The sequence below is a fragment of the Eutrigla gurnardus genome (assembly GCF_963514095.1).
Source record: "Eutrigla gurnardus genome assembly, chromosome: 3".
In the NCBI taxonomy this organism is placed as follows: Eukaryota; Metazoa; Chordata; class Actinopteri; order Perciformes; family Triglidae; genus Eutrigla; species Eutrigla gurnardus.
This window is the reverse complement of record NC_139917.1, coordinates 25,675,268-25,703,224: the sequence shown is the minus strand read 5'-3', so window position 1 is coordinate 25,703,224 and position 27,957 is coordinate 25,675,268. Positions and strand designations below refer to the sequence as shown.

At 42.4% G+C, this 27,957-nt stretch overlaps 2 protein-coding genes across 3 annotated transcripts; both read right to left on the bottom strand.

The window, feature by feature from the left end:
• Nucleotides 1-563: 563 nt before the first annotated feature.
• Nucleotides 564-8,820, bottom strand: mmaa (metabolism of cobalamin associated A). The gene is made up of 7 exons (XM_084005752.1): nucleotides 8,663-8,820; nucleotides 8,112-8,517; nucleotides 6,813-6,935; nucleotides 6,404-6,574; nucleotides 5,568-5,653; nucleotides 4,314-4,463; nucleotides 564-1,357 (listed from the first exon to the last, which is right to left on the bottom strand). Exons 2-7 carry the CDS (start codon nucleotides 8,515-8,517, stop codon nucleotides 1,058-1,060), a joined length of 1,236 nt encoding a protein of 411 aa, XP_083861878.1. The 5' UTR covers nucleotides 8,663-8,820; the 3' UTR covers nucleotides 564-1,057.
• Nucleotides 8,821-10,367: 1,547 nt separating this feature from the next.
• smad1 (SMAD family member 1) lies at nucleotides 10,368-27,279 on the bottom strand. Of its 2 annotated transcripts, none has more exons than XM_084005749.1 (7): nucleotides 27,167-27,279; nucleotides 18,138-18,685; nucleotides 15,645-15,920; nucleotides 15,432-15,548; nucleotides 13,421-13,642; nucleotides 12,955-13,211; nucleotides 10,368-12,004 (listed from the first exon to the last, which is right to left on the bottom strand). In XM_084005749.1, exons 2-7 carry the CDS (start codon nucleotides 18,535-18,537, stop codon nucleotides 11,861-11,863), a joined length of 1,416 nt encoding a protein of 471 aa, XP_083861875.1. In that variant the 5' UTR covers nucleotides 18,538-18,685; nucleotides 27,167-27,279; the 3' UTR covers nucleotides 10,368-11,860. The 2 variants fall into 2 exon arrangements, with proteins under 2 accessions (XP_083861875.1, XP_083861876.1); XM_084005750.1 differs by having other exon boundaries at nucleotides 18,138-18,689; nucleotides 27,167-27,184.
• Between the last annotated feature and the right edge of the window lie 678 nt (nucleotides 27,280-27,957).

Sequence of the window (27,957 nt, the reverse complement as noted above, 5' to 3'; positions counted from 1 at the left end):
ATTAATTAAAATAAATAATTAGCACTGATATTTGAAGCAGGATCATTTCACAATGACGTCTATGATTTGGAAAAATCCCTCATATTATAAGCTGTATCTGCTTTTCCCTGAATAAAGCAGCACGTCTGTTTAAATGAATAAAGTATCTACGGGTGTGTGATTTCTCTTTGTCTTTAACTCTCCGGTGGCGACCAGCAGTGCAGTTTATTATGACAGTATTCCTGAAAATATTAAAGTGTGCCTTGCCCGAATTAGAAGCCGCTGACTCATTCTGGGGATACCTGGCCCCGACGTTTCTGGCTCCAGAGTGCAGGAAAAAAGAAATTTCATTACATCTTTGTCAAATCTCAGGACTTATAGTCGTGGAGGTTAGATTAATCACTACACTTTTTTTTTTTTACATCATGAGCAAACACAAAGAGAGAGAAGCTTGGCAAACTGTAGAGAGATTTAATATTATTCTCTTATCCAGTTAAGATTCACATCATTCTTTTCATATGATATTCAACTCAGAAACACAAATAGTGAATAAAAACACTGTTTGAATCCAGTTGCTTTTTCTCTGTGTGATGCTTTTTGGTGTGTATTATCCATCACTGTACGAGGAGGGTGTAAATATCAGTACAGTACTTCTTATGTTAATATATATGTATATGTACCCGTTTCTAAACCCAGAGGGGTATTGTGCAAAAAGACTGTGCCAACATGGCCTTTAAACAACGTAGTGTCTTTGTCCGAGAATCCCACTGAGAAAACTTAAGGCCGTTGGCAGCACATTTCATGTCTCACAGCACTATTAAACATAACTGAAATGTCTCCCTCCACCGGTCCACTGTCCAAACGTGGACGTCCTGAACAACTGTCCACTCTTCGTCCTCCTGGTTCGGATCAAAGCCTGGAGGGCCGACGTCTATGAGGCGTTTTAAATTCAGTGAAAACAAGCAAGACCGCGGTTTTTTGTGCAAAACCACAGAGTCAAGGTCACAAATCCTTTTCCTCGACATCGAGTGTGCCTGATCAGCCATGAAGCCTCCATCCTTCACCATGAGTCTGATTACTATGATGATGATGATGATGATGATGAGAAGGCTTTGAGAAGCAGGTCAGCAGCCAGGCCCGGAGAGATGACTCCCTTGGTAACCCTCTCCTCGAGGTGGGGCAGAGCTTCTCTGACACTGGGGTGATTCTGGAAGTGGGAGAGGGCGTTCTCCTGGATCAAACTCCACAACCAAACCTTCTGCTGGGACCGCCGTCGGCCCCGTAGCTCCCCGCTGGCTAACATGGCGTCCCGGTACGCCTCCATCTTGGCCCAGACCTCGGGAATGCCCTCACTGGTGTGTGAGGAGGCGCGCACCACCTGAAGAGGAATTAAAGGGGGGGAGGGGGGGATGCATGTGTGGATTTAGAGGGTCTCTTTTTCAGTCAGGTGGTAGACTGGACAATCCCACAGGACGTCATCAAAAAGGCACAGCAAACTGGCGTCCATAGTTTACTCAGCATGGAAAGTTGGAAATGCTGTACGGACTCATATTTAAGATTCTGCGTGGATTAGCACGTCCTCCTTTGAGCCACTTTGTCAAACTCATGGACAGCACCACCAGGAAATTAAAAGCAGTTGCCAGAGGTGACTCAGATGCTGCTGCAAAAAAAAGGCGGACTGCCATTTATGTAAAGTAGCGTACAAGCCAAAAGGTGGAGAGGCAAAATATATCACTACAACGTGCCTACTTTGAGGAGCCGAGGACCCTTGTTGACCTTTACACCCTCTCCTGCCACCCCGTTTCCCCGTCTGCCTCGACACCTTAAACTCTCCTTAACTTCTAACTCATTGTCTATAAATGTGATGGTAGAGTTTGTTAATGACTGTCAGGACAACCGTGTTGGACTACGGTGACTTCACTTTGTGTATTTATATTTGTATTATTTCATCAGTTCGTGCAAATTACATATATACATTGATTTGTAGAATTTCAGTATTAATCAATATGCATTGTGTATGTAACTTAATAAAAATGAGTGATTAGTTGAAGCAATGTGCTGCATGTGAAACAACAATTGGAACTATTGTAAGAAATACTGTTCACTGCAAAACTAAACAGTGTCTTTAGACAAAGACATCACTTATCAGTGCATTACGCTTTGTTTTTATGGATAAAAGAGCTTTTTTCCATGTAGTTAACTGTAGTTGCTGTAGTTTTTCCTCCCATTCCATGTGTTTTTTCTCAGATCAGAACCTGTAAGAAGCTGTCATCATGTCACTTTACAGACAGTGTGAGTATTTAACTCCCTATAACGCCGTGTTCACACCAGCAATATGGGGATAAATGTCACTTGTGCGCTTAGTTCAAGTGACTGCATGTCTACTTTCAGAGCTTCAGGAGCACATGATGAAATCCAGGGTAACGCTCAAATTCACCGCAGACACAGAAGTGAAAGAGCTTCAGATTTCGGAATACAAAAGATTTTAATCCTTTCATTTAGACGTGGAGGAGCTATGAAGCTCTTTATATAAAAGTTAACGCGTTTCTTTATCACTCCTTTAAACATCTGTGAATAAAAAGGAGAAAAGGGGAGTTTGGAGGAGGAGACGAGACCTCAGCGATGTCAGCCACTCAACAATTTCCAGAGTGCAACGACGTTACATGAATCATTCTGAGACTATTTGACATCAACAGATAATCAGCAGAGTTGAATGTGACAGCTTGATAAATACTGGCGGCCCGTGTTCAACAGCCAATTATGAGTCCTCTAATGACATCGAGTTAATCGTTTACACGGACTTGATTTAAAGTCTGATTAGAAAGCAGGAAACCCAACTTTGTTAAATTAAATGTACAGCAAATGCACCGCTAATGTTTTTAAAGAGCTTAATGACCTTACATACACCCACGTCTAGGTATAGAGATGTCTGGCTGTCCCAATGAATTAGAGTCACATGGGATTTTGGTTGTTGTTGTGTTAACAGCAATGAAAAATTTGATTTTAAAATGTTTTTTGAAACAAATGTCAGTTTACAGAGAAAAGACGAGCGCATGCAAGAGAGACATCAAGCTCCAAAAGCAGAAACCCCATCGTACAAATATAGAAACAGCATTTCTATAATATCCTCCCTGCCTTGTAGACACTTTTCATCATATATCACATGTTCATGTTTAAGCCTTTAAGCATCCAAGCTCATGCTGAGATTAGTAAGCAAACGTTCATTCATATAGCACTCTTCAAAACTGAAGTTATATAGAGAAGGACTGCATTAAATATTTAAAGAAAAACAAAAATGGAGATAAAGTTCCTCCAATGTCAGAGGACTGTTTTCACAGGTTTTGCTGATTTCCTGTAACTTTAACATGTAATATTGGCGGAGTGCCCCTTTAAGACGAACACAATGATAATCACATAACCTTTTCTTTTAAAAGCAAATACTCTGTGGTTCCAGCTTCTTCAACGTCTTTGAAACAACAAGGCATTTGAAGACGGGCTATTGACGTTTTTTGTTTCTATTCTACTGAGAAAAGAACTGTTAGTGGCAGCTGTTAGTAAAAGTAGTTCATCATTAGTTCTTCCCATATTACCAAGGACTTGGGAATCAAAGGAGCATTCACGTCGTGCTATTCATGCGTTACATTTTCATGCTGAGCAAGGTGCACAACAAAGGACGAGAGGCAGCAAGAGACTAAATCACAGATTATGCCACTATGGGCCAAACAGAAGAAGGCGAGACAGCAGAAGTAAGGAAAAATACAGAGAGGAGACCACGAAGAGCAGCGTATCAGCTTTTATGTTGAGTACGCAGGCTTCTAATCAGCAAAATGCATGACACAGCAGCCGAGTATTCAGAGCAGCAGGAGTAGGGGGGTGGGGGTGAGGAGGGGTGAGGAGGGGGGAGGCGAGGGTGTTTCCTGGCAGCGTGCCCGGTGGGCAGATGCTGCATTGGGCTGGGAAAACAAAGGGACAAGGCCACGCAGGCAGGCAAGCAGGCGGGTGAGCTGGGACATGCAGGGAGGGGTGAGACACTGCAGTACTGAAACCATGATGGCATGACATCATCACCATCATCATCCTCCTCCCGCCCACTCCTGGGTCAGCTGACCTCTCAGTGGGACGGCTTGTTTGGGTCCACAGAGCAGTAATACCTTCGCTGCAGCCGCCCAGTAGGTCAATGTTGAACACTTGTCAATTATCCTTTTTTTTTTTTATTTTAAAGGCATTATCATTCTGTTGTTGGCTCCCTTCCTCGCTACACTGCCTACACACACACACACACAGACACACACACACACACACACACACAGCCATTCCCTTACACACACACGCACCTTCGGGTTCCAGGACTTGGACTGTCTCCTGAGCAGCTTGAGTGCGCTGGTGTATTCAGTCTGCATCCTCCTGGCGGGCACCACTAGGTCTCCGTCCGACTTCGTCACCACCACCAGGTCGGCCCTCTCGATGATGCCCCTCTTGATGCCCTGGACAGAGATTTTGGCATCAAACGAGGAGGTCATTCACTGATGTTGAGACACCCGATCTGCTGAGGGATCTTTGCACAAAGTGATGGAAGGAGCAGCGGTCGGCTGCCAGTTTACTTATTTATTATTCTGGTATTGCTGCTTTTCCATCGATCCCTCACTGCTGTCAGCTTCTGATCCAAGACAAGCGGATCAGTTGATCTTATTTGTAGCGGTTACTCTGAAAAGTGCCTTTCACCTTTTGAAATGTAGCTTCAGTTCCCGTCTTTGCACACAACATTTACAAAATGACTGCAGCTCTTAATGCTGTTTGGGCTTTCTCCAATCCAGATGTTACAAATAAGTTATTTTGCTCTACTCGAGTCATGTGATGTGCCACATAATAATGCAAACAAATGTGGATATGTCACATAGTTTTGTGCTGTTGGGAAATCTGTACTTACAATCTGAAAGACACGTTAACTGCTTACATATTTTTATTTGCGTGTTCATTTGTGAATGTTTAATGAAATGACTGATTGAGATATAATTACAATTATCAAAACACTTGAATTGCTTAATCCCGTATTAATCATCACAACAATAACCTAATTTGTTCGGCTAATTAAGTCCTTCATTGAGCTAATTAATACATTGATTGGCACAGTTTTTGTCTACATACTCGACCTCTTTACATACAAATGTGAACGCAAAGGTCAGTTACTGCTTCATTATGTAAAATTTATACAAGAAGCTAATTCAAAAATGCAGATTAGATTTTCTACAGCATTTAATCTGCGGTGTAAGAATAATGAAGCTGAATTAAAATCTTTTTACTCAAAAGTTTTGTGTGCAAATGTAGACAAACGTATCTCATCGTATTGGTTTACTGTGGTTTACCCTGCACCAGCTGCACCCAGGGGAGAAGCATTACTTACCTGACGTCTGTAGAATGACAGTAAAGAAGAATTATCTGTAAAATGTTTTCAGGCCACTATGAGAAGCTCCTCTATAACCTCCAGGACAGACTCGATAATAACAAGTGCCAGGTTGAATAATCTCTTTCTCGCTGCTCCCAACAGGTAAAACAACATGCTGCTCCTGCTGCTCATGTTTTTCACTGACCTGGAGTTCATCGCCCCCTGCTGGTGGAATCAGCAACACAAACATGTCGACCATGTCAGCCACCGCAAACTCAGACTGGCCCACACCTGAAAACAAAGACATGATGGTTACTCTTAGAGCAAATCAGACTAACATAAGTTAATAATGAACAAGTGATAATCCTCAATCTTAAACCCACAATAAAAACAATTAATGTTACAGCCTGCGTTGCACGTATTACAGTATCATCCATGAAAAGCAAAAAAACCCCCAAAAAAACAAGTCACATCTGTTCAACAGTCAAAAAATGCTTTTGATTAATCATGAATTTCCACAACCTTTTCAATGGATCACACTGAATAAATAACAATAAAAACAACTAGTATTGACCAAATTGTGTTAGTAGGACTAAGAATGATAAACTGAGTTACAACAAGTACTTGCTGAGATTGTTGTGTATTCTTTGATCAGATATTTACAGACTTCAAAAACACAATTGTACATTATTTTATGCATTTGATTTGGCAATGTTAATGTAAGGCAATGAACAGCACTGGACATTAACAAAATAAACCAAACCACCAAAATTAGTCAAACACAAAAAGTGTGCCATCGAGTTGAAGAAACACTTGAAATTACAGGTTTGATATGAGTTAGAGGTTAAAGGGGAAGAATTTTATCAGAAGAAGTTATTCCAAAAAGTACATTTTCCTGTTTTGTTATTTAAAAAAATGTAAATTACAAAAAAAAGAAAAAAGAGTGGAACCAAGATACTTCAGAGAAATCTGTCTTAAATGGATAAAGATACAATATCATAGCCTGTGAGAGAATTAATTCTGAGAATCACAGTGTCTTACCTACGGTCTCGACAAGGACAATGTCATATCCTGCTCCCTCACAGAGAACAATGGCCTCGTTAGTTGTTCTGGTGACTCCACCAAGTGTTCCCGAGGCCGGAGAGGGCCTGATAAAAGCGCTCATGTCCCTGGAGAGTTCAGTCATACGAGTCTTATCACCCATCAGAGACCCTGCAACAAGAGGGATGAGTCAGTTTGTACTGAACCGTGAATTTAACATTCATCAGTGTGACAGGGATTCTACAGATGACAGACATGAAAACATACATTTAAAAAAGGGAAACCATCAAAACATACTTTAAATCTAAACAATTTGACAAACTACGGTACAATCTCCCACATAAATCCCTTGTTCATTGTAATAATAGCAGCTCTTCCTCAGCATCACGTGATGTGAATCTGTGTTTACCTCCAGTAGTGCAGGACGACGGGTCCACAGCCAGCACTGAAACCTTGTGTCCACGTCCCGTCAGCATCTTCCCCACCACCTCGATGAAGGACGACTTCCCTGCTCCTGGAGGACCGGACAGACCTGAGAAATATAAGCCTTTAATCAGCAACAGATGGCACTAAGAAAGAAGAATATTCTATCATACAACTTAATATTAACAGACTTTAGAAGTAAAGCAGCGTAAATGTGAAGCCTACATCTTTGAAAATAACACAGACTGTAACAATGTAGCCGCTTTCCTTTGAAAAAAAGCATCACATGGTAAGAAAGTACACGTTTATGTAGACAAAACCTACAACTGGAAAGACGCATGGAACATCCAATCACAAACGTTAATATGTTGAATCCTTCTCAATATTCAGCAGATTCAAACATTTCACTTTTGCATTTTAATGTAATGTAATGTAATTAATTCAGAAACTATGACATGTTTTGTTCACAAGTGTAACAATAAGACGTTCTGAATAATTTTATCCTCAGCATAGAATAAACATATTGTATTGATTTGCATCTCTTCTGTTAATGCCACCACTACAGTTAATGCTACTACTATACGACCAACACCAAATGCAGTTGGAACCCAGTTGCCTGGGCTGCACCAGATTCCTGCCTAAAAGCCTGTTAAGGCAGTTTTTTCTTGCCACTGTCTGTAACGCTTGCCCCTGGGTGATGCTGGGACTTTTAAATTGTATTGACTCTGGAACTCTTGAGCGTATTCTAGTCCTGCTCGATGTGTTAAGTGTCCTGAGATGACTTCTGTTATGATATGACACTATAAATAAAATTGTATGATTGATTTATCCAGTAGATTCCTTCGTTTCTGCAACGAGGAACATATATATACTCGTATATTTTGATGAATAAACTTTGAAATGGGAATTTACAGTGGAGACCAATTCACCCACAATCCAGCAACTCCTGCCAGCTCCCAGCAGCCTGCATTTCTGTGGCCCTAGCTTGTCGATGGGTGCTGTGTCAAAGACTATTCTAAAGAAATTAATCACACATTACTAAATAAAGTTTAGTTAAATTGCCGAAACTAACTAACGAGCAAGGTATATTGCGTGTTGACTGTACATTGAGGTTGCAGTGGTGTTGGAACTGGACTGTTATACTGACAGATGTTTTTCTAATGGAGGAGGGAAGAAAAGTAATGTAGTCCACTACCAACATTAAATTTGTTTGTGGTATTGGACTGCATTGGTGTGCACAGTTAAGCGGTCAGGGTCACGACCTTTTAGCCACTAAAACACACACCTACTCTGAAGGCCACTGGCTTCCCTTCGTTGCGGCTCTCCTGCTCACTCCTGTAGGCCAGGACCCTCTGCAGCAGCACCTGGGCCAGCTCCTTTTTCCTGGGATGCTGGGTCTCCACCAGGGTGATGGACTCGGCCAGAGACGCCCGCTGTCCTCCAACCAGGCCTTCGTACAGTTTGTCCAACAGTCTCTGCTCGGGCCCGCTCAGGTCCGGTACGTGCTGCCTGACGGCTGTGCTCACATGCCGGCGTCTGTGACCCGGGGTGTTGGTCTGGGAACAGGTGGGGGGTCCGGCGAAGACCCTTTGGTAGAGGCAGCATGCCCTGGTGCCTGACGGGGAAGCGGAGGAGGGAGGGAGGAGGAGGGAGAAGCCAAACCGTCGCATTGTGTGGTGAATTTGAGGCATCTGAGAAAAAAAAGGAGAAACAAGAGTCGGTTTGAAAGCTTCTATCCCGTGACTTTGGCGGTATAACATGCTGAAAAACATTACTGCTAACTGTGTAACATGCTAATTAGCATAACTTCCAGACAGATGTTTTTTAAACGCTTACCTTCCGTTGAATGTTAAGCTAACATGACGCGGCCGTGACGTGTGTCCGTCCTGCGAGCGTTAATACGGCTGTCACAAGATAACTTATCACGGAGCACAACTCGTCTTTGAATGAATCGACGCTGACCTCGTCCGCAGGCGTTACAGGTGAGAAGTTAACGTTACATATGAATGGTCGTTCATTCACCCCGTTTCCTGTTTCCGGTGACGTAGGCACCGCCAGGACCAATGGTTGCGTCGATTCGTTTATGCAATAAAAATACATTTAAACTTAATTAGCAAAGGAATCTACAACATTTATTTGAAACGAAGTTTTTTTTTTTTTAATAATAAAAAAAAAAAAAAAGTGAAATCGTTCACGAAGTATTAAGTTAAAAAATGACCTCTAATAGCAGTAGATTACTTCAGCCAGCAGATGGCAGCAGAGTCACATTTTCACATCCCTGAACATACAAGTTTTGTTCTCACTAAAAAAAAAAAACATCAAACTTGAAAACATGCAACTACGTTATTGTTATTACAGATTGTTAATTGGAGCTCCTTTGCAGATTTCTTTATTCATAACTACGCACCTCTTAAATGAAAGGGACTCTGTGTCACAGTGGGTGGCACAGAGAGTATTTTGGGACAATTTATCTTAATGACAACAGAATATATAACTTCCTATTGCTTTTTGAATTCCTAATCACAACCACCTGTTTGTTCTCCTTCGTCATCTCATTGAAATGATTTTAAAGAGAGGACCAGGCTACTTCAAAAGGATTCAAACTGGTTGAGCTCTTGGATTAATTAAGTGCATTAGAGACAATACTTTGTTTAGTATAGCAGTGTCTAAACAAAAGAAAAACATCAGGTATAACATTTAATTTGTATAACTCCTGACATTTTCAGCCATGTACATATGGCATCTGGGGTTTTGGCACCCCGTGTCTCTACTCGATTGGCTCTTGGACTCACAAAGTACTTTGCAGACTTTAGAATAATAAAACAGTGGGCCTACATTTAGTCAAATAATGGAAAATGTATTTCTTTTCTTACTGAAAAGAAATAAAACCAAGAAATGGATAGAGAATGCACATCTGCATCTACATCAAGCTATATAAATATGTTTTCTGAAAAAAAATGTACCGACACAGACACCTTTCTCACTGGGTTTCAACGTCCTGATTACATTTCGGTGTTGGGAGTTTGGAGTAAAAGAGTCTCTGGTCCACCTGATGTGCCCGTCTGTGGAATTTGGGAGAAACATGCAAAGTCTGGGGAGGCAACAGTGCTAACCACTGTGTAACCGTACCACCCACGTCACGTAGTCAGATGGAACGCCTGCACGAAACAACACACACACACACACACACATCTAAGCCAGTGATTTCCAGGGGAGCTTCCTGGAAAACCATTACTGTCACAAGGTGCCCCATAAAACAAAGAAGAACACATCATTTCATGCATTTTCCTACAATTTACTGGAAAGTGCAATAATGCTCGACATCAGTGCGGTGGTTTTCAGATGCACTTGTAATTGTTGGGCCTTCCGAAGTGAAGATCTACATCCAAACGCACACGGAGTGGTTGATGTTCTCAAAAGTCCCCGACTATACCACGATGCATATTTTTATTTGCATGCCTGTAATTAAATGTAGAGGCACACAGAAACACCCAAAATACACACACATGCACAGACACAGTGTTCACAAAAGAGACATCGCAAGTATTGAAACAAATTTATTGAATCTTCCAGTAGAGGCTTGATATTCATGGAATAAAACTGCTTTTCTGGGAGTTTTACTGAGCAAAAACACAAAGGAGAAAGAAAAAAAATAACTAAAACAAAAACAAATAGGCAATGTGTGAAAGTGCAGACAAACAAAACAGAAAATATGTTCAAAAAAATACAAAAAGAATGTAAAGAGTAATACAGTTTAACAGCAAAGAGGATTGCTCAAAGCATAAAAGAACTGAACGGCAAAATTTATAAAAACAAAAACAGAAAATCATATTCGGACATCAGTAACTGACACCCTTTTTCTCAGTCAACAATTTAAAATGTGAATGCTCAACATTTTTCCCATAACAGTCATTTTCACAAGTTTTGCTCAGTCAATGTAATAAGAGAGTGAAGCAGGGTCACTGAAATATTTACGTCCTCAATGTGACTCTCGACACATTTGATTTTCGCTGCCGAGTAGAACAGCAAGGGACGAACTAAACCGCACGTGGACTCGACCTCTGCTTCATGTGTTCAGCTACCAGTCTTAAATGTGTGACGCTACACTAACCAAACTATGCTTTGCAAAACCAGACTGCACAGCACATATTCTAATAGTGAATATATCTAAACACTATTCTTTATTCATAAAATCCGTTTGAAACACGAGTGTAACACAAGATGAGCAACATTTAAACGTCTTTTTTTCTTAATGAATCGCCTGAAATGCCCTTTTTTAGTGCCATGCCCCACACTAAACTCTCAAACTCCCCCTAATTTTGCCCTCTTATTATTCTTCATAATCTGTGATAATGGATTTTCTTTTTAAAACTTTGTACTGCTTAATTTATTAGCCTAAAAAATATTTAAAACAACACTTTGAGGAAACGGCATACTTGAATCTGGGGATGATTCCAGTTCTTTCAGTCATACCGGTCTACCCCCAGTCTAACTTTCTACATGTCGTAAGTACATTTCATGCCAGCCTCGCTGCAGTCAGCCAGTAGACAGCCGCCGACTGCAATTGTGGTGACCCGGAATGTCCCATAATTATTGTAACTAACCACACGTATATATTTGGATTTTGGAGGGATTATTTAGATGAAAAACTTGTAATGAGTCAGAATAATAGAACAATGAAAACGACGTCGGAGCAAGATCACGGTTACTTGCGTCACGGCGAGTGTTGATGGTCTAATTATTACAGTTGGTCACAAAGATCAAGTATCTTCCAGTTGCATCACGCTCACTTTGCTCACTCCTCTCCCAGACTGTAAATGTGCCCAAATTCAGACATCCTTCAAGTAGAGAACAAACCCACCCATTCAACATCCCGCCCAGCCCCACTGGTCCCAGATCAGCTTGTGCTTCAGTCATGATGTCTGTCAGAAAAGGCATACGGGCTGAGCCACAAGCCAATCTGTGACCCTTCTTCTTGCTACTTAGACCAACATGCTGGGGTGTGGACAGCCACCGGGCTGAGGACAGTGAAGCCTAGGAGACGGAGGATATAGGGTTGTGGGGGGAGCCCATCTGGGTCAGCACTTTATCCAACCACTGCAGGGGGCCGTGAAGGTGGATCTCAATCCAGCAGGGTGTGCTGGTCACATCCTGGCGGTGGTACTCTGCTCCCCAGCCCTGGAACACATGACAACACACCAATCTGAATGACGCCACACATTTGTACTGGTTCTTGTTGTGCTTTTCCCTAATTTTTAAGATTACATACGATTTTATTGGAGTTCTTCGAGAGTCCATTAATTCAGAAAAGGTAATTTGAATATATGATGGTTTAGATTTTGTTGATTTATATTTAAAAATTTTAAAACTACTAAATGGTGAAAATCTTTAATACTCACAACTCGCAAAGTTAAAAAGTTGTATAAAGGAATAGAAAGTAGAGAAAGTGAACGCATCAAAGAACTCTTGTTTAATTTTTGCACCGCAGATGTTATTAAAAATATAGATTTTTGTGTTCTTGATTTTTTAAAATCCTATATTCACTTAAATTAACATTTATAAAATCCCACATTTCTTAAGAAAATAAAAATAAAATGCACAGTGATACTAAGTTTCAACTGTTTTAAAAATCATCACAGTTAGAGGTGTAACGATTCATTCGCTTCACCAATAATCAATATAAATGCGTTTAATCAGATGAATCGTGATTCTTACTCATGATTAATGTTTTAATACGTTTAAGACACTCTCTCTCCTGCCAGCATGTCTGTTGAAAAATGTTAAAAATAACTGAGCATTACATTTTTGTATTCAGCATAAAATATTATGTATTATTTATTCTACTTTTTTATAGAATAAATATGTTAAAAAAGTAATTCTGTGGTCTGAATACAGATAGTCTCACTCGCATTATTGCATGTTTATTTCATGGAGATAGAATTTTGGTTAAAAGTTACTGAATCGAATCGAATCGTTACAAAAAAAAATGTCCTTGAATCAAATCGCCAACTTCCTAATCGTTAATCGAATCGCTGTGAATCCAAAGATTCACACCCCTAATCACAGTTTATAAATATAAGGAAGGTGAATATTGTAAAACGTAATATTGCTGACTGGGACCAGCTCACCTTGACGAAGCTCATGCGGATGGTACACATCTTGGTGAGCTCATACACGGCCTCGAAGCCGTGGTTGACGGACTGGGCCAGCAGCTCGGCGAACTCCTGGTTGTTGAAGATCTTCAGGCTGCAGCCGCTGGGGATCTTGCACACGGTGGTGGGGTGGAAGCCGTGGTGGTAGTTACAGTTACGACTCTGGACGAAGATGCTGCTGTCGCTCAGACACTCTGCGTACACCTCCCCGCCGACGTAATACAGGTGGACACCTGAGAGAACAAAGCGTTGGTCACCCGGAGAAGCGGCGCTGTTGTGTCACTTTCGTCAGCAAAAAGGCCCCAAAACAGCAGTGCGGTCATCTTAAAAATCAATACACTAAAATGATTACTCAATGTGTTGCTATTGTTCCTATTGACAACATGAATTGATTTGGTCTCGTCTGCCAAACGGCGAGCTTTCCCCCCCCCCTGCTATGCACCTTTGCCGATGTGCCGCCGGGTGTTCTCGATGGTGGAGTTGCGGTTGACGTTGGAGAGCAGGCCGAGGCAGAACCGGTTGCGGTTGTTGGAGGGATCTGTGAAGCCGTCGACGAGCACGCTGGTGGAGGACGCCTGGAACGCCTCGCCCACGCGGTTATTGAGCTCGTAGTAAACAATGGAGCACCAGTGCTTGGGTTCCTCGTAGGCCACGGGCTGCACATCTGCACAGGAAAACACATTAACAGGAGTGAGCCGAGCACACGCGGAGACAGACGCAGACACATTTGATGCACATTTAAGACTCCACCGAGCAGACTCCTGCACGGCCGAGCTGCCAGGAACCGCTGTTGCCAGCTGTAAATCATACTCATCCGCACAATTATTTCATCCAAATTGCCCCCCACAGCCCATAACATTGATTTGGATAAATATATAGGACCCAATGGCTACATTTGTGTACATTTATGTGGACCAAAATCAATGCCGACGCATCCAAAGTATGCCTACTGTCTGAGGTCTGTGTGCCAGCCTTTATTGAGCAGAAAAACAGTCAATAGAAGGTGCCTCACCGTGCTCTCTGAGCCAGTGCCAGCTGGCCTCACCCACTCTGAGAGGGAGGAATAAATCATGTTTATCTAGCATACTTCTCCACAACTTCCTGTAGCGTGGCACTGGCTAGCAGGTGTGTTTTGTCTGTCCCCTTCCCAGAGAATAGAATCCCGCCTCCCTGTACAGGATGCAGCTTGTGGGAAAAAAAAAAAAAAAAAGAAAATGCGCCAAAGTCTCAAATTCCAACCAACATTTCATCAGCTCTCCTGCGGTCGGCGTGTGCGGGCTTTGAGTGCACGATCATAAAAATGGACAAATATTTCGATGGTGATGGACTCGGCGAGCAGCATTTCATAGCAAACACCTGCATGTTGTATAAGTGCAGAAGTAAAACATGTTACCTTTATTGAAAAGGTTTTATCACAACTAGTTTCCATTATTTCCATATATTTATGCTCCAAACATGGCGACTAACACTACAAGCCTAATAGTGACGGGGCAAGAAACAAGTATGGAAGTCAGACAGGTCGTATGCAAGCCGATAGATTAACCTGACAGGGAGGCGTGAGGTAAATTAACGGGGTTATGAGATGATTAACAGGATGTGAAATGAGAAAACTATCTCCTCTAATGCACTTCAGCACCAAGGACACACACACACACACACACACACACACACACACACACACACACACACACACACACACACACACACACGCACACACACACACACACACACACACACACACACAAAAAACATCGCTTTCCGTCTTTTTAGAATAACTCATAATAATTCATGTTGATGTTCAAAGAATAATGTGGGATTATGAGCTATTTGTGATTTTTTGGGGTTAAATGCATATTTAAAAAAAACCAAATGCAATAAAATTCTGATTTGAATGTGGGTTACCGTGGCAACGGTTGAAGCTTTAAGGCATTCGGGTCAGCATCACCCTTTAAATCAAATGTCTCTGCAGACCGACACACGTCCATCGTACTGCATGTGCGTTGTCATGAGCGCAGGGTTTAGATGCGTCTCTAACACAATTAAGCCGAAAACCACAGAGAGTCGAGATAGCAGCAATTACTGCACCACATTTCAGATCTGAAAGTTGGGGGGTAATTAGTGAATCTTATTGTTAACGAGTTTCAAGTCATTACCACCAGCAGTGATGACATAAGCCCCAGCTTTTTAAAGGCCTCGTAAAACTGCTCTGAGGCTTGGCTTAATTTGCGGAGGCTGTGAGCTTCCCATGGGCTCTCACCCACAGACAGAGCCTCCCTGCACACCAACGGATCCTTTCCACACGCAGCCCGGCTCGCATCGGACAGGCTATGGCATACAAACGCAGATGAAGTTTTTACCACAACACATTCATACTTCCCAGAAAACTTTGCACCTGCAGATCAAGGCGAGCAGGTGCATGTGTGTGTGTGTGTGATAGTAACTGCCATGGTTACCTGGCCGGTTGTTACTCTCTATAGGCAAGGTTGGAGCCAGGAGGTTGGTGTCCATTGGCTGGGGACAATCCGGAGGCAGCTGCTCCTCTGGGGGCATGTAGGCAGGAGGGGGAGTCTCTGCATCAGGAAGGAGGCAAAAACAAAGAGCAGAGAAGTGAGTTGTTGTTCCAGGAAAAGGAAGAAAAAAGAAAAGTTCACCGTCGAATCAAGCACCTGGCATCTGGAATGGACTGCCGGGGTCAGAGCTGGATGGGGAGTGAGGGAAGGTGGCGCTGCTGCTGCCGCTCCCCGGCGAGTTTGGGTAGCTGTTTCCTGGCGAAGTGGGGAAATTGGGGGGCATGGTGTTGGCCTGAGGAGCGAAGGATTCTGGGAAGGTGGCGTTCTGCGGCATGTGCGGCTCGTTCTGTTGCAGAGGGTTGCGGAAGCGAGGCAACATTGTATGCTTGGCGTTGAACTCGCTGTTCCTCGGTACCAACACAGGGGGCAGCACTGAGGAGGAAGAAAGACATTAAAACGGTTTAAAATAAAAAAAGGAAGTGCTTTGATGCATCGGCAGTTCTTCAAAGTTTCTTTTTGCAGAGATAGTAACTGCTATCAGGTTTTACATCAGGTTTTGTAGAGACCCTTTCATTGCACTCCACAATAAGTCATACTGGTTTGATAGAAAGCTCCCATTGTCTGTTAAACACTGAGCACCAGCATCGGTATGACGTAAAGTAATGAGCAGGATTGTTTTATGGCAGTACTCATTTTTTTCTTAACACGCATGTCTCTTCTTTCTTATTGTTCTGAGATTTATGTGACTTGGCTGCCGGGGATAATTGACCATTAGGATCAACAAAGAAGACATTGTATACAGACACACACATGTAAAACGGATCTATCCAAACGGGAAAAAAAAGAACAAATTCCAAGACAATTCCAACATAATAGAAAAAAAAACTCTCTCCATGTTTCTACATTTTGAGTGCAGATGTCCCTGCATTTTTCAAAAGTCCGCCTCCAGCCTGTTCTTAGCCAGCAGTATTTTGGCCCAGACTCTCAGGTTTCTGCTCTGAAAAGTCATTTTAAGGCAGTTATTCTTGAGGAATTCATCACTCGGGGTGAATAAATATCCCGGCTGATGCGAGGGCTATTCAGGTGCAGTACATCCAAACCACAGAGATACGCTCCGCTTGTGTCTATAAATACTTGCGCAGATAAATAAAGCCGGTGCTGAAATTTTAGACGGCGTTCCTGCAGGTAGCCTGTGTGTCCTGCAGCGGGCCGATGCATCAATGGAGCAGTTTATTTCAAAGGTTATATGTGGAGCAGGTGTTTGGGTGTGCAGGGGGATTGCCAGGATGTGACTGTAGTCGGGTGGCGTTAGGGGAGATGGAGGGGGGGGGGGGGGGGGGTTGGGGGGCAGACAGGTGCTGAGGGGTTTTAATCACCTCAGCACCTCCGTCTTTGACCCGCTGCTAAAACAAAAAGTGTGCGAGGCAGGCAACAACCCTTTCCTCCCATTGTGTGTGGGTGACTGGCTTCCTGTTCCAGCCATCCTCAGAGAAACTATGTGTGTGAGTTTGTGTGTATCCTGGTTTTTTGTAATAAGTGTGTGTGTGTGTGTGTGTGTGTGTGTGTGTGTGTGTGTGTGTGTGTGTGTGTGTGTGTGTGTGTGTGTGCATAAATGTAAAAAATAAAAAAGGCCAGCAGCACAGCATGCCCACAACAAAGCCCTCATTCTCCCTCAGATGGAATTTCCTGCTCCACACACACATGAACACACACACTTGGCCCTTTACACACTTAGCACCCTGCACACAGCTGTTTCTATCTTGTCAGCTGACAGTTTCTGTTTAGTAGGAGGCCAAGTCGTGTTTGATCCGTCTCGTTTCTGCCGTACCTTTGCAGTAAAGGCCAGAGGCCCTGCTTTGTAAAGATAGTTTTATTGGAGCACTAATCCTGACCTATTACTATTGTTTACTAGAGTTTTCTATTTTACTTCAATGGTCTTTTTATTTACTATATCTTATATTATTGGAGTTGTTTTTGTCTATTGTAATTTGATGATCATTTGTTACCTTGTGTATGGGCTTTGATGCCCTCTACTTATGTAAATAAAACACATCACAGATCATACAAATACATTCAGAAAACAGACAACAGATTCAGGGGGAAAAGAGTGATTCAATAAATAATAATAATAAAATAAGTGAAGCTCTGCATAAGTTATTACTGGAAAGTAATGTAAAAAATGCCCAAAAAGTTCCTGAAACTAAATCAAATTATAATATATATATTATTGGCAAAGTTTTCCTTTTATGAGGACATACATCAACGCTGGGATGTCGCTATCACAGTGAGTGGTTATGTGTCTGAACCACAAGGCCTCCAGGATGCCCCTGGGATTCACATAAATTAAGAAAATGTTTTCATGCAGTTTTATAGCGTGCAAGCATGTGATGTCATTTATATGGATGCAACTTTCTTTTTTTTTTTACTTCATGTCTTGTATCCGCTGATACAAAGTGCTGAAGCCACACCATTAATCTATTATTCCCAAATTCAAAAACTGTGTTCATCTCTTTGGAGTCATCCATTACAAGGTTTGCTGGTATTAAATGAATATAACTGAGTGTGGTTTTATAATAACACTGACGATGTGAGTTCGTCACACACAAGTTCAGGACCCTGATCGGATCGGATCAGGATCCTCTCACTCACCTGGACTGTCCACTCGTTTGTAGTGGTAGGGGTTGATGCACACGTCCTTCTGTTTGGAGCCGAAGGGGAACTCGCAGCACTCCAGGGCCTTCAGCTCGTGGTGGGACTGGAGGTCTGGCCAGCGCCACACCCGACAATAAATGACATGCGGCAGACCTTTCCTATGGGACACCTGCAGCCGTCCATCCAGGGAGCGGGGGATTGTCACACAGTTACTGGCCTGACCGGGGCAGCTGAGAGCCCTCTCCAGCTCCTCCATCGCTCCCTTCTTCTTTTTCAGTTTCTTAACTAGAGCATCCACGGCCTTTTCCGCCCATTTCTCTTCCTCGTCTCCCTGCTTCCAACCCAGCAGCCTCTTGACCGCCGGGCTGGTGAAGGAGAAGAGCGAGGTGACGTTCATGTCGGACAAAAAACCTCCTCCCCTCTCCCTTCGGTCCAAAAAGAAGTGTGAGATGACGAGAGAAAGGGTGAGACGAGTCGTTTGTCCTTTTAGAGTTTCAGATCATCCTCAACTTCCACGATGTCAGATCAGGTCCTCTTCACGGTCACTTACTGGAAGAAAAGAAGAGGCAGGTTAGCATGGACGAGTAAAGACTTCTTCACACACACTTCTGCAGCTCTCTGTGCCCTTTTGTGCTCCACACCTCTCCCCCTTTCGCCTCACGAGCAGCACTGATCAGTCACCAGAACATCAGAACAACCCTCCATGAGGCGATGATCTCACCATTATAACCATTCTGTCACAGCTTCTGGTAAACTGGAAGAGGAGTCATAACGGACGGCCTCATGTGATCTCCCCCCCCCCCCCCCCCCAGGCATTCTCCGGATAGCTTCCTGTCTGTATGGTTCGTCACATTACCATCACTCACGTCAGAAAAAGACTTCACATACGGTACGTAACCTACAAACCTGCAGGAATCTGAAATAACACCTGATTCACTATCAGACATGTATTACATCTCTATGTCATACTGTCGCCATCTGGAACATAAGTCTGTAAATAAATAGTGAACATTTTCCAAAAGCCCATTGCTTTCTACATTGAGTCCTGAGTTTTCATTTGTTTGAACGTGATTAATTGTTTCAGCTTTAGCTGTAAGTTATGATTAAGCTCATTATCAATTAATCCATTTTCAAATAAATTATTAAAATAATCATTTTAATGCATAGCATGACCCACTAACCCCCCCCCCCCCCCCCCCCACCCTTACCTATAGCACTTTGATCATAGCACTATTGTTCTGAAGGTATATTTGCTGAACAACTACTTTACTCAGATGAGGACCTAACACTTGTTCTTTTTTTTAGCTCTTACTTTATCAGCAATGATTCGTTGTGGTTTCTTTGTTTCTTTTGACAAATGTACTTCTTGTAAGTCGCTTTAAGCTTCTGCTAAATGACCTAAATGTAAATGTGAATGTAATGCAAATAAAGTCTATTGACCGTTTCAATGGAATTGCATTGCTAGACAGCAGCTTGAGTCCATGTTTACTTCATGTCAGCCAAAAAAATTAAACTGGGATACATTTTGAATGTTTACATTAACAACTTTGAAACAGTCTATAAATGTAAGAAAATGGCCCTCGATTTACTGTAAAACAGACAAAGGAAGCAAATCCTCCCATTTGAGAAGCAAAATATATCTAAATGACTACAACAATTGATCAGATTTCATAATAGCTGTCAAATCACTAATCAGTTACTTACTGTCTCAACACTAATCTGAGCAAATTGTTGTCAGGAGTTATGAGTGCTTGACACAAGATGACATCTTCAAAATGCTTATTTCTGCAACCAATAGCCAAAGATAGTAAATCACAAATATATTGATGTTGCAAATAAAACTCAATATGCAGTGATGTCATGTCTCCATGATGCCAACCCATCGTTTTACTTGATGTTAAAATTCTCCTGAAAACACGTCTCAGTAGCAGCTAGAGCACAAAAGGTGTTTGTGCCTCTGCAAGTAGGTGAAATCTGAAAAAGGTCTTTCAGATGGAGACTTTGAATGAGCCGCCTGCCGGGTTCAAAATGTTCTATAAAGCTTCAACACCAGCAGCTAACAAACACTGGTTTTGGGGCAGGAATCTGGCAACGTGCAGGACAATAAAAAGGAAGTGCATGTGGACCCCCGGATAAATGTGCCCATTCACTCCTGGTCCCACGGGAGCAATCCGGCAGCCGGGACGTACACACATTCTAGCTTTTAAAAAGGGAAAACAAGAGTGCATTGAGCTCTCCCAGTTCCAACCTTCTTAAGCATTTTAGTTGTTTTTTTTTCTGAATCCAATTAGTGGAGATAAAAAAACATAGTTATACGAGGTTCAGCCGTTCAGATGAAATCCCAGAATTAAATAAACAGCTCGTCAGAAATCCACCACCTTTCATCCGCACTGACTCACGGGTGAGGACGCATCGCTCTCTGACAGTAAAGCCTGCAGTATATTGGATTTCCTATGCGCAGGAACAAATACATCATTAAGACTGCTCTGTAGTTATTTTGGGCCCTTCAGATTATAGGATGAATAGTGATTTCTATCTTTGTCAGCTACTGCGTGTGGAGGCTACATCATACTGACAAACGGGCAGGGAAGTTTGATGAGAACAGGTGCTGTTTACAACGTGTGTGTGTGTGTGTGTGTGTGTGTGTGTGTGTGTGTGTGTGTGTGGGGGCCCTAGACACTTACTATTGCTAACCACACTGACAGGAAAGCAGCAAGTTGCACCTATTCTTAGCTTAGGCAGCCGAATCATATTGGCTAATCAAAAGTGACGCTGAACTACGAATATGAGGGCGGGGACATTGCAGTGTGTGTGTGTGTGAGAGTGTGTGTGTGTGTGTGTGTGTGCGTGTGAGAGAGGAAAGGGAAAACATAAGAAGAGCTCACTATGGTATCAGAAACTACGAGCATGCAACTCTCCACCATCGGAGACAGGAAACAGGGTGTGTCTTCATCATCAGGGATGGGATGATGGAAGATTTGATTTAGCGCAGGATAAAAAAAAAAAACACTCACAATAAGTTGATTGTGGTGAATTTTCATGGTTAAATTAATCGTGAAAATCATCACCAATGAGTTGATGAGCTGTCTTGTTCACCGTCGTGGTGAAAAATAGTCTGATATAAAAACTACTGGATACAAAAATCCTTTTTTTTTTAATTATTTATTAATACTGTTAACCCTTATTTATGCAGAGAGACCTTATGATTTATGATCATCTAATTTAAGATTATTTGAATTGTTTTTCAATAAAAAAGATGTATCTGTGACCCAATAAGAAAAATTATATATATATATATATATATATATATATATATATATATATATATATATATATATATATATATATATATATATTGTTGTTCCAGTATGTTTTGCTGGCATTCTAAGAGTTATATAGAAGATAATATCATGATCAATTATAATTATTGGCCAGGATAATCAGGATAATTGTGACGTTTTCATATGGTCCCATGTCTAGTCTTCATATCGTCCACTCTGCAGTGACATCACTTCCTCTTGCTCAGAGCTGTATGTTTGTCCACATTGCAGCAGCTTTGCACTAACGATGTCTGAAAAACCTCAAACTGTTCTCATTCTCAGGGCTGGGCATCTTTAGAAATATTGTTATACTAAGGGGAATACAAAGCCTGACTTTAGTACCAATACCAACTATTGTTATTCCCTTTTTAATGCCTTACTGTGAGGAATGTAAAACATGTTTTGCTACAAATCAAAAACACCAGTGGTCGAACAAGAAATGCATTGGTGGCCGCAGTCTCCAAATATCCTGCACCCCACAAAGTAGTTTTTCTGTTGGTTGTACATTAACGGGGAAGGTGACTTCAGGGAAGCAAGAGCATTATTTCTTCATCATTTGACTCCAGCGGCGGCCACAGTATCTCGAAAAGTGCAGCTGCAGAATACCGGTGAGCTAGGTGGAGAGAAAAAATAATTGTGGGAGAATTGCCGTCCTGCTTTTGACTACGAAAGTCGAAATCTAATTTTGATCAATTTCCGATTTGGAATTGACCCCCAAATGATTTCTAAAAAAGATTCCAAAGCCGCCGCTTTCGATATATTGTGTCCAGGTAATTCAACACCACTCACAGCCCCAGTTTCCCTCCTCTCTTGCCTTTAGAGAGGAACTCCCATGTGGGGAGGAAGGTAATGGGATAAATTGTCCGGATTGTGAACCGTTTCTAACGCAAGATCTCCGATCCGATCTCTGAACGTACAGACGTTCACTGGCGCGATCGAAAGACAAGTCACATTTAAAAAAGACAAGCGTAACTAACCGCGGCCCGACTCCAAAGACAGACAGTGTGTTGACATTGCGTTCAAAAAGTAGTAACTGCAAAATCATCTTTGCACCACCAGCCAGACATATGAGGTCTTTTTGATCCACTTCCAGCCACAGCGTTGCTTTGATGGCCTCTCAGTAACAGCCGGCGCTTATCAACACACGTTCGGGACTAGCTGCAGAAAGACGACCTTTAATCCATTTCAGATGGAAGTTTCTAGAAAGTTCTGTACTGTAACATCTGGAGCCGGCCTCACAGCCCTCTGTTGTCATTCTGCTGCAGCTGCAGACCATATCGCTTGGATATTTCCAGCCCTGACAGTTAGAAATATCTGACTGCTGGCCTGACCGCATGCTTATTTAAAGGGTCTGATACGGCTTTGTGTTGTTTCTCTGGACAATGCAAGTTTAGAGTTGTCTGCGAGGCAGTCAAAATATAAAGGCGCCATTGTGCCTGCCTGCTCCTACACCTATGTATAGCCGAGGATGTTCACATGACATAAACAGGCTTTTTGTGCACCCACTTTCCAAACAAGCCTCTGAAAATGTCACTTTAAATAGAATGGGTTTTGCAGCTGGTCTGTCAAAACCAATTCTTAATGCAATAAATTAAGCTGGGATCTAATCTAAATGCAAAATTAAAAGTAATTTGTCCCCTTGAAGGATCTTAATTCTAGCACTTTTCAATCACAGCTGATGAGCCTCAGCTGATCACTAAATACCCTCATAATCACACTGAAATTTAATTTTGTGATTGCATCCATTTTTATCTGATTTTAGTCTGCAGTCCAGATCAAAGAAAATGCTGATTTGTTACACAACAGCCTGTACAGATATTTTTCATGGATGGAGCTATGAGCCCGACACTGGCCAGTGTGCGCCCGAAAGTCTTAAAAACGTTTCTAATGGCGAGCACGAGGCGGTTTAGAAGAAGTCTGGTTGTATAGAAGTCTATGAGAAAATGAATTCTCACTAGATTTATTATCTCAGTAAACATTGTAAACATGAGTTCATGGTTTCAATCGCTCGTTTCAAGTCTTCTTCAATACACCATGATGTTGTAAACAGAGGGACCCATTTAGAGTAAAATAGATAATAAAGCGGCTGTAGGGCGTGACTACCTTGTGATTTACAGGTCGCTACCACGACAAATTTAACATTTCACAGTGTGTTTTCAGTTCAGCAGAATTAACTGTAACCTTTTTAACGGCCTAAAAATTAGGCTCCACCCTCTCGTGTCACTTCTGGTTGCAAAAACCAAGATGGCGACGCCGAAAAACACGTCTCGTATACAGCCTTATGGGGCGCGTCACCATTCTTAATCCCACCTACAAAGCTCTGATTGGTTCAGCAGTTTTCCAACTGAAGTCTTTACTAAAAAAGCTGGAGCTGTGAAACCAACCTGGACCAAAGTGAAATATGGTCAGTAATTTACAATTCTCTTTAAGTCTCTTTTGCTTGTTTTGTCCAACAAACAGCCCAGAAGAAAAGCAGCGATGTCCGGGTGTTTGATAACTTCTGCAAATAACTGAGTGTCTCTGTCTCAATAGATTACTTTTGTGATTTATCAACATGTTTTCCTTTCATAAAAAAATCTTTGCTCATCGCCCACGTCTCACAAAGTCAATAAAGAGTCCCACGGATGCCGGCAGGGGCCTCGGCCGCTGCTCCCCCCCCCCCCTATAAAAGCAGAAACACACAACCATCATTTACACAACAGCTCCATAAAAACCACTCCAACATTCCCTTCAGCTGGGGCCGCCCGATGCTCCCTCGCTATTGTGTTCGCTATTGGTTGTTATGGCCATCAGTTACCCCGGCCGGACAGAGACCGGGGGCTAATGGGAGCACCAGAATGGGATCATGCGACACTGACAGGCGGAGGCTTTGACCCACCTGGTGCGAGCTGTTAGCCACTACACCAGCCCCATGGATCACTTTGCACTGCTCCAGTGTCTGTTAATCAATTTAAGCCCGGCTGTGTAGGATGAGGAGGCAGTAATGATGCTCTCTGTACCCTCCCCAGGGATGGAGCATTATAAAGAAGCTACATTATTTATCAGCAGGGTCCTGGATGGGGCCTCCATTAGCCCCCGCTCAATGGAGTCACTGGCTATAAACAGAGGAGTGCAGGAAGAGAGAGAGCGAGGTAGATAAAGAGAGAGAGAGAGGGGGGGAAGAGGGGGAATGATGCAGAAAGAGAAAGAGAGGAAGAAAGCGAGAGTGACGGCGAAAGCCAGAGACACGAGGCGGAGTGATTGTTTTGGAGAGAGAGACGGAAAACAATCATATATCATGGCCTCTTCGCCGAACACTTCTCCATTAAGTGCCTTCAAGGGGTCATCGCTGAGTAAAGAGGAACATTGCAAGGATGCCATATGTGCTGGTTTCCCCCACAAATATACATCACAACAATAACATAAGGAGCCATCTCAAGAGTAATATCACTTGAGAAAAATCTTCTCAAACTGAATATTGTTGGGGTTTGGAGCGGTAGACAAAATAAGCAATTTGAAGATGTCACCTTGGGCTGAATGTGCTGAGCATGTTTCTGTATTTTCTGATATTTTAAAGAATAAAAACGCATGAGAATTATCGGCAGACAATTAATTGTTAAAATGTGTCCAAACAAAAGCAGCTGTATAAGAACTGCTGATATAAAATGGTCTAAAAATGAACTAAATTGAAGTAAAACTGGAGACTGTCTGATCAAAGAACATGAATATTTTTTAGTAATAAATGAATTATGTCATAAAAAACTATGACCCAAATAAGTACCAAGAGGGACATTGTATGGTTGGAAACCAAATCTGACAGTGCTCTCTGGTTCATAAAAATAAATGTGGAATTTCTGTAATTTCTTGCTTATTATAACGCAACATATACAGTATTTGCAATAACCTCAAATGACTGATATATCCGCCCAAGAACACGACTAATACAAAGCCAAGTCGATTGCTTCCAAAACAAATACAGAGGCACAATAACCAGATATCTACCACCGCCACAGTGGAAGAGCTGAGCTTGAAATAACTGCAGTCAGACATGAGGTGTTGCCCTTAGCGACTAGACATGGAGTTGACCTGAGAGGCTCCTTAAACTCGCCCGGGTCACTTTTCCTCACAAACAACACCTACACGGCTCAGGCTTTAAAGACCGGCGTACTAGTGAGAGATTTAGATAGTCTGAAAAACACACACACACAAAAACCTCATTTTAAAAGGCTGAATTAAGATCAGATTCTTTGTCCCAGACACACCAGTCCCCCAACACACACACACACACAACTGCAGACATAACTAGCGAGCACATGGGGGTTTCAGCCAGCTATCTCAACCACGCTCGGCACTCAGTGTTGGGTTAGTGTTGTGTTAGGGTGGACACCTCACCCTGACACATGGCGGCTGTGTTGTCCGGCCCCACAGACACACGGGGAGGGTTTTCACGTTGTTCACTACTGTTGTGACTGACTCTCTGGATACAGGAATGCTGCTAACCTATATTTACACCTTGTTGTCGAGTGGTGTTTTTGCCTTCGCTATAGACGGACAGATTTTTTTTTTTTTAGAGGCTTAACCCTGATGTAATTACAATCCTATAAAAACATTTGTTTAAATTTTCAAACCCCGAATTTTAAAGCCGCATACGACGAAGAACGCAGGAACGGTAAACAATTGGAAGTAAATCACGGACAAGGACAAATTCCTGTCCTTTGGGTAATCTGATATGTCATCTTCAATAATGTCAGGAGATCTAGCCTTAGCTGCTGTAGCCCCCCCTCCTAAAGAGAGGACTCTATCACATGCACACACATACACAAATTCATAAACGCATTGGCATAACTAAAAAAACATGGAATAACCTCAGCAGGTCTGCATCAGCCAAAATACGGTGATATAGGGAAACTTTACCATGGCAAGATGTAAAGGGATGGCATGTGTACGTCCTTATCTATTGTATGATTGGTTAATATGTGTATGATGCAAATATATATATCAATCCACATCACAACAGCTGAAATTGCTCCATCATTTAAGGCATTTAAATGACAAAAAGTTAAATATTCCCATAAAACGTGAGGATTTGTTGCTTGTCATTGCAAATTGATAATATTTTGTTTGCTTTTTTTCTCATTGGGCTTTGGCAAATTGTGATCCCAATTTTTCTGACATCTCCCAGACGGTGCAGCTCATTATGTAAGACACATCATCATCTAGCTTAATGAACCAAATAGCACCAATACCATGTGTTTAATGAGTGCATCTTCCCTTCATCCTCCCTCCTGAATAACCAGCAGTGTGCCTTTATATTCACTAGTGCTGGTGAGGGATTTAACCACAATTTATGGTGGGTTTTGGGGGGGGAGGGGGGGTAAATATCCCTACAAAAGTTACCCCTGTACTGTAATAAACAGCAAGCTCCCCTGCATCATTACAACATCACTACAGCCCTGATTCTTTTTTAAAAAAACATAGCATAAACAATTGCTACCTTCAAGCTGTGACTACATGTGCAGCTCCACTGCTTTAAAACAGAAAAAGGAGAGAAAAAAAGAGAAAAAAGAGAAAAGTTTGAAGCTGACACACTGGTTGAGTTGATAACCGTTGGGATCTACTTCCTCTCCAAAACAGGAGACGTGCACGCGACAGCCAGGTGAAGACACACGTAAAGACAACTTTTCATTTAGCGCGTTGAATAAAAAGGGAAGTAAACGTTTACAGTACCTTTTCTTTCTCTCTCTCTCTCTCTCTGTCTCCTTCCTCCTGTGTGTGCTCCCTCTCTCTCTCTCTCTCTCTCTCTCTCTCTCTCGCTGCCTGTCTTGGGACTGTGCTCGACCTGGCGTCAGTCAGTCGCGGAGCCGCCTCACCCTCCGCTGAGCGCCAGTATCACGCCGCGGGGACGCAGCCCCACCGACAATAACAAGACCTACTTTTCACGCATCTAACATCTTCATTCACCATGTGTGTGTGTGTGTGTGTGTGTGTGTGTGTGTGTGTGTGTGTGGAAATGGGATTATGTAACCGTGAAACAATGTGAGCCGCTTTCACGCCACCGGGGGGAACTTTGTTTGCAGATGTGTGAGTTTTGGTTGCAGCGGAGGGAAGGTGGTGACATGTTTGATGCAGTTTACAGAGAAAGGCAAGAAAGGGAGGGGAGGGAGGGGGTTACCAGCCCAAAACATCTCTGCAAAAAAAATGTAGGATAGTTGTTAGATGTTGCTCTGTTCTGCATGTGGGATTTTTCACTCCTCCCATCCTACAGCCGCTCCAAAATACAACAAAATCCACCTTAAATCAGTTCCAAACTATCCAGTAACTTCAGACTACGACTGACCTTCTTCACCCAACTTCGGCTGCTGGGTAATTATCTCTTTGCAACAGTTTTAACTGACAGAAATGGCAACTGCTGTGTGGTTTGTCTGCAGTGAACGTGAGCGTGTTAAATCTGCCTCTCAGTTCCCTCTCTTGCTTTTGATTGTGATATGATAAGCACTCTTAATGCTTATCAGGAGAAC